Below are 12,034 nucleotides of genomic sequence, written 5' to 3' on the forward strand. Positions count from 1 at the left end.
CCAAAACAGAAAATTTATCAATAATTGGACTACAAAATCAGAATTTAATAATTCTAATGTCAAATCCAAATCCACGATCTAAACACCCTCAAGCAACGACTCCAGACTACAAAAACAGTAAAGAAAACAGTACTTACTGAAACCAGATAACAAACATTATTATTTCAAAATAAGAAAAATAAAAAAATTACAAGCACAAATATTTAATACTTTTTTGGGGAAAGTGTGGGGGAGGGTGGAGAGAGTGAGTGGTAGTATTACTATTGACGGCAAGCCACTCATTGAAATCCTCCCCTGGGGGAAGTCTTACTGCTTCCCTTAGGTTTCCACTACCCAAGGTGGCATCGATGTGCTTTCTTAACTGCGCCCCCTGCATTTGAACAACCAGAGACATCAGAAAATCAGAAGATCCCATAAGCTGGCCTTACTTATTACATATATATATATATATATATATGGCAAAAAAAATCTAGAGACCAGACTCTCAACTCACTAATATGGCAACTGGAAAGAAAATTAATATGTGTGTGTATTATGCTGTGGCCCTGCATTACAGCTGTCCTCCAGAATCAGAAAAGCTAAAACCGTGAAACTGGAAAACTCAAATAGGACCTCCAAGAAGGTAACTGAATTATTTCAGCTCAGAAGCCTAGCATGACGGTTTCAAACAAAACGTTCTTCTCATGTACCAATGGCGTGAAGAAAATTAATTATATTAAGGAAGAGAATGCTTCCAGGCTGTGTAGCATTTGCTAGCGACTCCAAGAAAGGTAAATGAATTATTTCACGGTTTCAAACAAAACGTTCTTCTCATGTACCAATGGCGTGAAGAAAATTAATACTAAGGGCGAAAGAATGCTTCCAGGCTGTGTAGCATTTGCTAGAGACTCCATGTGTCTCTCTCCTCCCTCCTATGAAATGACATATCTGCCCCTATTATGGGAGTAGAGAGAGAGAGAGGAACAGGGAGGTGCTAGTTTACACTATGAAGTCGGCCAGCAAACTCAATCCCTTATAAATATATACATATATATATATATTTGGATTTGGATGAATAAATAAATTCATTACCAAGGAAGTAGAAAATACAAAGGGAAAGTGATGCAGATACAGCTGCACTTACCTGGTTGGACCAGCATGACCGGCTTTAGAAGCCAAGAGCCAAGAAGAACCGGTCCGTCCAACAAGGGTTGGAATTAATTAGTAGCTTATTTTGTCTTTTATTTCATGTCTTTTATTTCCAGATTTGAATGTAGGATTTAGGATTTATTTCCTTACATTGTTTTCCCTTTATGGTTGTTTCGTAGTTTAGGCTAGATACTATGTTAGTAGAGTTTCTAATTCCATGTCTTACTTTTCTATATATTGGTTGTAACCAATGGACATGGAGAGTGATTTTGATTATTGAATGAAATTGGCTAGATTTGTGCAATGTCTAATTGTGTGATTCCCCTCCTTCCCTTCCTTTACCCTGCCATTCCCTTTCTTCCCTAAGGCCCCCATCAACTTGGTATCAAGGTCAAAGGATCCCCATTCCCTCCATCTCTCCTTTTTTCTCTCCCAAAATCTCAGTCGAACCCCCTCCTTTTTAGGGTTCCACCAAGTGGAAAAAACCAAAACAAAACAAAACTAAACAAAACAGCAGAGAGAGACGATAGAAGCAGAAGAAAAACAAAAGAAGAAGAAAAGATTCGCCGCAGAAGAGAGAGGACCGAGAGGAGGAATGCGAGATAGAGATCAGAACTTACCTGGTTTCTGATCTTCTGGCCGCTAACCATGAGTCTACTTCTGGAATCTGGTTGTTGAAGCCGCAATCCCATTGCTGGTCCTGGATATTCTTCCCTTCCTTACATCAGTTCTTCCACTGTTGTGCATCCAGCCTCTCTCGCTGGTTCCCTGGGTTGATGGAATAGAGCACCTTGCAGGTTTTTCCGCCTCCAAGAAAGAAGAATCCCTTTGTCGGTAATCCAAACCCCAGTCCCGACACTCTATTCTCATATACTTTAGTTTTCTGATTTTCCCACTTTGCCCCCTCTATTTCTCTTTTAGTTCCTTTTGTTCCTATTTTCTAATTTGCTTCCAACTTTACCCCTACCCACCTTACAAGCTGTGTTCTCTTGTTTCTAATTGACTTTCCTTATAATTTCGATTCTGCCACTTATTAAGGAATTTCAATTTCATTACAATTTTACCACTGTGGTCACAATAGTTCAGTTATTTACCATTCTGCCATTGTTCTTTAAGCTTCCATCTATTTAATATCTTGCCATTACTCTTTGAGTGCTATTTTGTTAATCATCACCAAGGTAGCCAACAGTGAAGTTATCCAGCAGCTGAATTCCTATAAAGGAGAAATTGATGCGAAAATTGATGCCTTCACTACCATTGTCACTTCCCTTAAGACAATGATGGAATTTATGCAAATTTCTATTGATCGATTGGTGGCTGCAGATAGAGGAACGAGTCTCATCCAGTTTGAGGATTCTTCCAACACCACTCCATGGGATCCGTCACGATTCTACTATATTATATAGACATAACAGTTATAGTCCTTTATTTTGGATAATTATTATATTTATATATATATAATTTATTTATGTTATTTATTATTATATTAGTAATTAATAATTAATCACATAAAACATAACGGAATAATTCTTTCATATTCATAAAGATATGGGACATAATTTACATGGATACAGTAAGCCTCGCTTAGGCTGCTTTAATGGTAGTCTTTACATTTTCACCACTCCATGGGATTCGTCACTACCGCTGCCGCCACCACCACCACCACCACCCTATGGAATTGGTCGATATGATGATGGAGCAAAACGAGCAACAAAATTGGATGTCCTTGATTTTTATGGAAATAACAATCTAGAATTATACCTTGACTGGATTCACAGCTTAGAGACATTCTTCAGATGGTACGGGTTGACTGAGGCCCGAAAGATCCTATTTGCAGAGGCTAAACTAAAAGGCACGGCTCAAGTCTGGTGGGTCAAGCAACAACAACAGAATCGAACCCGAGGCATTGGTTTAGTAACTACCTGGGCTGAAATGCATGAAGTCATGAATCGAAATTCTTGCCTCCTGATTACAAGCAACACATGCATCTCAGGTTTGCACAGTTGAGACAGGAGAATTTGACAGTTGAAAAATGTTGCTAGATTTTATTATTTGGCCACTTTTTTTGATTTTGAGTGGGATGAAGAAGTATTGGTGGCACAATTTCGCAATAGTTTGCACACTCAACTTAGTACTGCCCTTGCCTCTAGTCAACTACCTACAATGGAAGATGTTGCGTTAAGTAACGTATCAGGTTGAGGAAAGTCTAAAACGCCATACAGTTGGAGAAATTTTGTAGATACTTTTCCTCGAGGTACTACTTCCATTCTGCAACAGCCTCCTACCCAGGAAAGGTCATCTAGCAAACCACAGGCTAGTTCTATATCTATAGCCTCTTCACGACCTAGTCGGCCCTATTCTCCACATCGACATGCTTCTGAAATGTCATCTTCACGGCCTACTTGTCCATACCCCCTCGGTGTGGTTCAGATAAACCTTTTGATGCAACAAAGTTTACAGTTCGGTGTTGCTCGTGCAATGGATTTGGACATATCAGTGCTCAATGTCCTAGCCGTTTGGTTGCCTTTATTGATAAGGATTCTCCTATACCATATATTCCTGAAGAGCAACTTGGTTCTGACATAGTTGATTTAAGAGAATAGCGTGCACCAGGTGAAGTAAATGACACTCTCAGTGATGAGGACCAACATCCCTTTTATGTCATTCATCATGTGTACCACTAAGTAAGTCACTGACAATGAAGATTGGCACCGCAGTAGTATTTTCCGGACTCGTGTGAAGTACAATGACCAGTTGTTAACCTTTGTCATTGATGGAGGTAGTTGCACTAATGTTGTCTCTGAAGATGTTGTTCGTAAGCTAGGATTGAAGACAAAGCCACATCCAAATCCCTACAAGGTTGCTTAGGTGAACAACACTAATCTTAAGATCATAGATAAGTGTCTGGTCACATACTCTATTGGTGAATTTAAGGATACAATCCAATGTGACGTCCTCCCTCTGAAGGTTTGTCATATCCTTCTTGGTCGACCTTAGTTGTTTGACAAGAAAGTACAGCATTGTGGCTATACCAACACCTATGCTTTCAAGCATGCCAACAAGACTATAAAGTTTCATCCTGCCAAAGATGTCCCTGAAATTAAGCTCAAGAAGATGGTGGGATCGTTCCTCATTCAGCGTATTTCTTCAAACGGTCTCCTCGGTCCTTTTCCTCACTTGACGGAGTCGAGTTCTTTTAAATGAGGAGAGTTGATACAGATACAATTGCACTTACTTGTTGGACCAGCATGACCGGCTTTGAAAGCCAAGAGCCAAGAAGAGCCGGTCCAGTCCAGGGTTTTGGTCCAACAAGGGTTGGAATTAATTAGTAGCTTTTGTCTTTTATTTCCATATTTGAACGTAGGATTTAGGATTTATTTCCTTGCCTTATTTTCCTTTTATAGTTGCTTCCTAGTTTAGGCTAGATACTATGTTAGTAGAGTTTCTAATTTCATGCCTTACTTTTCTATATATTGGCTGTAACCAATGGACATGGAGAGTGATTTTGATTAGGGTGATTTACATCAACCTCTCCTGTCGTTTTGCTAAATTACATAATCCTCCCTGAAAATCAAAAAATTACATTTAAACCCAAAAACTTGACACTGTTAGCATCTTTATAGGGTCAATCCGTTAGGTGGATAGATTTTTTTTGAAAATCTGATTTTACCCTTATTGTGGTTAGCATACCTGCCCTCATTTGGATTTTTGTTTGCAGGGTTCCTTGGAAGCTCTCAGGCTATTGTACCTCTCTCCGACAAAGTCTCTGCAAGCGAAGTCGCCTCTGCCAAAGTCATCTTTGGGTTTGGGGACCACATGCATCTATGCAGTCTAGACTAGTCACTCACACCTTCTCCAGTTAATGGGAAAACAAAAATTTCCTGAAGATATTTAAAACCAATTTAATCACACCACCTCCTACCTCTCTCTCACTCTCTGTCTTTTATGCAATCATCGCCTCTCCTTTAAGCAAAGCAGCTCTTAGTTTTGCTCTCTTTTACTTTTGTCTTTCTCCTCACTTTTTCAGTTTTTCTCCTTCACGGTTTATGAGTTTCTGTGTGTTTCTTGAGATCTACTTCAAATGGGTTGCTCCGAAGGTAGCTGCATTGACTGTAACGACGCTCTGAATGGCTGAACTAGTGCGAAGTGACTCTGCTTCTTTCTTTGTAGAGGATGAATTTGTTGATACTTGATAATGAGCCTAAAACTAGGTTTAAGCTCTATAAAAGGAAAATGATTTAGGAACTCCACTGGAATTTTTTATTTGGTTTGGTGGCATTGAGTGGATTGAGTTTGATTTGTTAATTTACTCTTATATTTACGATCGCCGGCGATGCGAACGCCGGTTAGCGCCGCTAGGCAATGCTTAACATCCGAGGCCGTGTGCGTGCTCGACATGGCTGTTGGCGTCGCGAGCTGCTGCGGCCATGCTCAAACCACCTCTTTACATGCCATCTGGGATTTCCTCGTGCTTGCAGTTCCTTTTATTCTCCTCGCCTTCAGTTTAAAGCTCTCGTGCTCTACTTCGGTGTTGCACTCGATCGTCTCCCTTCGTCGCAGGCCCTCGATGAGCCTCCCATATCCAACTCTCTCATGGCTGCCATCAGACGCTCTCAAGCGAATCAAATGCGGCACCACGAAAGCTTCCACTTCCATCAGCAACAGCAGCAGCAACACTCTTCACTTTTATGTGTCAAAGTTGAGCTTCGGCAGTTGACATTGTCAATTCTCGATGACCCTGTTGTTAGTAAGGTGTTTGCAGAAGCAGGCTTTCTTAGCTGTGATATCAAGTTAGCGATTGGTCGTCCATCACTTCCGCTCATTCATTATCCTCGTCGGTGCCCCCCAATCTTCTTATGCAATTTAACTGGTGGATATTCTGAGCGTGGTCGACGGAGTTTTAGTTTTTTGTTCCCGTGTTTCGATGGGTTTTCTAGGCTTTCGGGCATAGGCGATAATTGCACGAGGATAGGTGAGATTCTTGAGAAGAAGAGTGGGAGAAATCCATTGTTTGTCGGTGTTTTCGCTCACGATACGGTTCGGAGTTTTGCAGAATGCATACAGAGAGGAAAAATAGGCATCTTGCCTACTGGACACCCTAGAAGAGCTTGGTACTAATGATTTTCCCCAAATGGGTTATGGAGAAAATATGAAAATGAAGAATCAGAAGACCATAATCACAATAAGACAATAATTTCAACCCAGATTAAAGAAAACTAGAGAATTCGAATTACACTACTTGAATTGAAATTAAAAAAAAAAAAGAAGAGGAAGGGTAATTTTGTCATTTTCTATTCTAAAACTAACAGTACTCTAACGGTGTCAATTTTGTGGGTTTAAATGTAATTTTTCAATTTTCAGGGGGGATTATGTAATTTGGGCAAACGACAGGGGAGGTTGATGTAAATCACCCTTTTGATTATTGAATGAAATTGGTTGGATTTGTGCAATGTCTAATTGTGTGATTCCCCTCCTGCCCTTTCTTTACCCTGCCATTCCCTTTCTTCCCTAGAACCCCCATCAAAAGGGGGGGAGGGGGGGAAGCCCAGGGAGGGCGAAAGCTCTCAAGAGAGGGAAAAAGACAACAACGAGCAAAGAGCCCAATCAAAAGGAGAAAGGAACATCAAGGGGGTAAATAAAAAATGGGAAGTCCCCAGGAGATAATAGTGAGCTTATTCCTTGGGGAGTAAAGAACCGGACGATGACATAGGCAGCCAAGTTTGGAGCTAACATCAAAATAAATGGCCTTCCAGATCTTATCAAATGATCGAGAGTTGGAAGACCTCTACGGAGATTACGCTCCATCCAAATATGGTTGATTGTTGCACAGAAGGCAAGCTTTCCTACTATCGCAAATGGAGGATCTGCCAAAAGTCATGTCTACTCAAATCCATTCTCTGGCTAAAGGAAGGATCCTCTGGCTCAATCCCTTATATTTAAAAAATAAATAAATAAATAAATAAATCAAGTTTGCTTCTCATATATATAGCCACACAACAACATAATTATTCCCTTTTTCCCTAAGAAAGTTCCCAGTACATCTAATGAGATACCAAAGCAAGGTAACTGACTTATATCAGCTCATGAATCACTGAGAAAGTAAATGAATTATCTATCAGCTTAGAAGCTTAATACGACAGGTTTTAAACAACAGCTGAAAGAGAATTACTTATATTCCTATACAGATGCATAATTATTCCCTTCTTGCTCCCAATACATCTAATGAGATACCATAGAAAGTTAAAAGAAAGTTAACTGAATTATATCAGCTAATGGACAAATGAGAAAGGTAACTGAATAATAACAGCTCATCAACCTATTACGCCAGGTTTCGAAATAAAATGCTCTTCTCATATAACAAAGGTGTCACAGTAACAAAACAAAGTGTAAATAAAACTCATTATACGAATAACAACTAGCAAAATTTTCAAGTTGACTTCTCATATAAATAACTAAATGCCAACAAAATTATTCCCTTTCTCCTAAGAATGCTCGTGATACATCTAATGAGATACCATAAATGACGAGAAATATGTAGAAACCAACCAACCCTTAAATGGTGTCTTCGTTAGCATACCTAGACTAGACTTTTGGATCCCTTTCAAATCCCATAAATTGAATGAGAACAACGGTGACCCTTCTTAATCCATGCATCACAGGATTGTGTATTAGTTAATATAGATATCTTTATTAGAAAAAGAACTTTCTCCTGAGAAACCAACCAACCCTTAAATGGTGTCTTCATTAGCATACCAAGACTAGACTTTTGGATCCCATCCAAATCCCATAAATTGAATGAGAGCAACGGTGACCCTTCTAAATCCATACATCACAGGATTGTGCATTGGTTAATATAGATATCTTTATTAGAAAAAGAACCAGTTTCTAATCACCCAAAAAGGACATATATGAGAACATGACAAATAATGCACAAAACAGTTGTAGGGTGGCTGTTGACTTGTTGCAACTTTAATTTATATATTGTTTTTCTTTTTTTCTTTTTGGGTGGAAGAAGTGGAGGGTGTTCCACACACACAAAAAAAAAAAATATATATATATATATATAGGGACTCTAAATGAGATCTCTATGGGTATTTCGAGCTTGTAATCTTCTTTGATTGCCCCTTGTCTTATTCCCAAAGTTCATTACATCATTCTAAATGAGATCTCTCTAGGTATTTCGAGCTTGTAACCTTCTTTTGATTGCCCCTTGTCTTATTCCCAAAGTTAATTACGTCAGAGGTGAAAAAATGTTTTCAAAATATAATTTGAAAGTGACTTATCAATATGTTATTATCAAAATTTATCATTTATTTGCATATTTTATTAGCACATGTGAAATGATAGGATTTACCCTTGTTAAAAAAAGTATGTTATACTAAAAGGGAAAAAAAAGTAACTTTACAAATTATTTGACATTCCAGCAACCTTAATTATAGGGTAGATACTTCAGGATCGTCTAAAGTCTACCTCAACAAAAGTATGCAAAATCTGTTGAGCGTACCTTTTCTAATGTTGAATTTCAGATTGTGTCCGCAAAATTAAAGCAAATTTTCTATTGATAAAGTTAATTTAAAAAATGAATTTTATTCGAAAGAAAATGAGCCAAATAGAGGATGGTTTTTGGAACTTTCAATAATCAAACACAAAGAAATCTTCACAAGCAATACTGTGATTTTATGAACAAAGATAATTTACATCCGATTTTTTAAATGGCTATTTTCGCATTGTAATAACTTCTCCAAATTGTAGATCTATGGGTGGAGACCTAGGAAAAACATTTTAGTAGGTGCTGTGGTTCCCCTTCAGAACTCCAAAATGTTATGAATGAAACTTTCAACCCTTATCAAGGAAACGCAGACGCACACACACACACAATATATATATATATGCTCAGATCCTTCCAACAAATAATCATATTGAAAAAGAGGGTAGGACAGCATTTTCCCAGACTATGTCGCTTCTCTTAGTAAGTTATCCCATGGCTTCTTCTGTGAACTTGGTGATGACGCTGATTCTGTCCATCATTCAGCATAATGTTCGATATTTATCCTGTGAAATGTTTCGATAAGTGGAGGCGAAATAGTATGTGACTCGGCAGGAAAACGATGTTTCGACTGAAACTTTCAGGTTTTGGTTGGAATCGCAGTACATTTCGGGTTTTGGTTTCTTACCAACCAAATTGCTACTTTCATTTGTATTTGAAAAAACAAATTTTGACCGAAATGGGTCATGTTTCGACCCATTTTGGTGGTTTCGCCTTGTTTCAACATACAGTGCTATTACAACACATCTATAGAGACGATTTAGTGCATTTAAAAGACATTTTTTGAAGATTTAAAATTTGAGGTATACCCTTTTTCCCTAAAAGTGTGGTTTAAAATTTTGATTTTCATTAACAAAAATTTTAAAAAATAGGGTTAATATACGTTAGACATCACAAGCTAATCTACTGCCCGGCGGCATCGCTTTTTTTCTGCCTGAAAAAAATAATAACTTTCAAAAATTAGAAAAATATTTTATAAAATACAAACAAAAAATGGAAAAAATAAGTAAAAATGTTTTGTTTTTGGTTCGAAAAATCTTAAAATAATGCTTTTGCCTCTTCAACTCAATGGTGATTGATGCGTTATTTATTTATTTATTTTTAATTAGGCATTATTCTTTTAAAATTTATAAAAAATAGTTTTAATTAGGGAAAAATATATGAGAAGTAAAATTAGGAAGTAGCTTTATTGTTTTCATAGGATTGTAACGTGGCACTTTATGCTGCAACAGTGTAAGAAGAGTACATCATGGCTGCTCAGGGACGAGATGGGGAGACACAGCATGGGGGCATGGTGTACCTATTGGAAATGATAAGAAGAAGCCCCAATGCTACTATGGGAAAAAAAAAAGCATGGAAGTTGAGTCCACCAGACTCAAGTGGCATTTGATAGGTGGATGGAGGGATATGGCCAAGAGCCCTAAGGTCCCTCTTGAGATGTAGAAAGCCACAGCTGCCCTCGTGAAGGGAGGAATAAAGAGGAGGTTAGATCATTAGAAGGCAAGAGAAGAATTTTTTGAGGTATTGCAAAGACAGGAAGGAGCAAGGGATGACTCTGATTTTGATAGTGATGAGGACTACATGCCTGCTGATGTGAGAGACAAAGGTAGAGGTGAGAAAATGCGCTTGCTAGGACAGTGAGCCAAGTTACACATGTAGGAGGATGGAACTAGAGAATTTAGAGGAGGAGCTAGTTCATCTGGTGCAACTACACCAAAGGCTTGGTGATGGCTGTTCTTTTGTACAGGGTAGGAAGAAACAAAATCAGACAGTTGCCCTTTTAGAGAGCACAGAGTATGAGGGGAGCGAGCTCCACCCCTACCAAGGATTCAAGTATCGGTATCGATCACCGTATCGGTCAGCCAAAATTAAGATACGTATCAGAGGGTATCGTTTCGTATCGGAGATATACTAAGATACGTTAAAGATACACACATAAATGGATAGAAAACATTTTTTTAAACACTTTTGCATAAAGAATTTGTTAAAAAAAGCTATTGATAATATGTATTATGCATAAACACTAAATTGAGGGTATCGCACTAAGAATTCAAGATTTGTAGTTGTCCCATAAATGAAAAATCCTTGTTTCCAACCTTGATTTCCACTTTAGTTAGGGAGAAATATGGCTGACAACAACTTTAAAACAAAAACCCCTCAAAAAATCGTGTTTTCTGAAAAATTACCCATCTTGGCCATTATATGACCGTAGCGCACTGTATCGGTACATACCGATATGTACCAATCGATACATACCGATACTCACCGATACGTACCGATACATACCAAAATGTACATTTCACCTCAATTTTATATTTTCCATAGAATTGTATCGGTGCATATTATATCGTATCATATCGATGTGTATCGGTGGTGTATTGATGTATATCGGTATGTATCGTAGGATATATATCGATACGAAAGGATTTTAAAAATTCCATGTATCGTATTGGTCGGCTAAATTTAAGATACATATCGGAGGGTATCGTATCAGTATCGGTATCGGAGATACTTTAAACCATGCCCCCACCCCCAATAGATGAGGATGTTGTCGACATACTTAAGCAACATCCTCCATTTTTCAGGACTCAGTAGTAGTAGACAGAGAAAGCTAAAGCATGTTTGTGATTGGAAGGGTAAAGTAGGTGACACTATGTCAAAGTGTTCTTTTAAGTAACCCAGCACCACGGTTTTAAATCTGAAATTTAGGTCAAAAGATCCAAAACCTGGTTGAAACCAGGTATTTTTTTCTGGGCTATTGCTAGAAATTTGGGCCAACATTTTCTAAATTTCCGGAATTTGGCAGAAATGTCCAAAATTTCAGTCAAACTTGGTTTCATCTGGAGTTGGGTCAAAACCACTGAAATGTGACCGAAATTTCCTTGATTTAGAACTATGCCCAGCACTTGCTATTGAGGGTACTACTATAAGAATATGCTAGACACTTGAGGGAAAGTTGGGGAAGGAGTGAAAGGTTCCATTGCTTAGGAGCTGATGAATGTGTGTTTGCCCTAGTAGAGAAAGGAGCTAGAGTACATAGAATAGACTCTTGAGGGGACATGGTCGGACCATGTTGTCAGTTGTCACTATTATGTGTGATGGTTGGACCCGACCTACTAGACAGTCCATCATCAACTTCATTGTATGCTACAATGGTAGGACTGTGTTCCTTGAGTCAACGGACGCATCCAAGGAAAAAAAGGATGCAAAATATATAGACAAAATTGTTGAAAGAGGTGGTACAAGCAGTGGGGATAGAGAACGTTGTCTAAGTGGAAACATTCAACGGTCGTAACTTCAAAAAGGCAGGGGTGAGACTGATGAACAATAGCATATACTACAACAGCAAGTACTGCCTAT

At 38.4% G+C, this 12,034-nt stretch overlaps 1 protein-coding gene across 2 annotated transcripts in view; it reads right to left on the bottom strand.

Annotated features, from left to right (window-relative positions):
• LOC122081661 (MOB kinase activator-like 1A) overlaps nucleotides 1-12,034 on the bottom strand; it is a 45,022-nt gene that overhangs the window by 6,530 nt on the left and 26,458 nt on the right. Inside the window, exons 1-2 of one of the 2 annotated variants that reach the window (XM_042648851.1) lie at nucleotides 1,749-1,955; nucleotides 262-370 (exon numbers count right to left, since the gene is read on the bottom strand). In XM_042648851.1, the coding sequence (XP_042504785.1) occupies nucleotides 262-370; nucleotides 1,749-1,820 (181 nt within the window). In that variant the 5' untranslated portion in view covers nucleotides 1,821-1,955. Of the gene's footprint in view, nucleotides 1-261; nucleotides 371-1,748; nucleotides 1,956-12,034 lie in introns of those variants that run through there. The other variant, XM_042648852.1, reaches the window with a different exon arrangement.

Source organism: Macadamia integrifolia, chromosome 6 (genome assembly GCF_013358625.1).
Source record: "Macadamia integrifolia cultivar HAES 741 chromosome 6, SCU_Mint_v3, whole genome shotgun sequence".
NCBI classification, from domain to species: domain Eukaryota; kingdom Viridiplantae; phylum Streptophyta; class Magnoliopsida; order Proteales; family Proteaceae; genus Macadamia; species Macadamia integrifolia.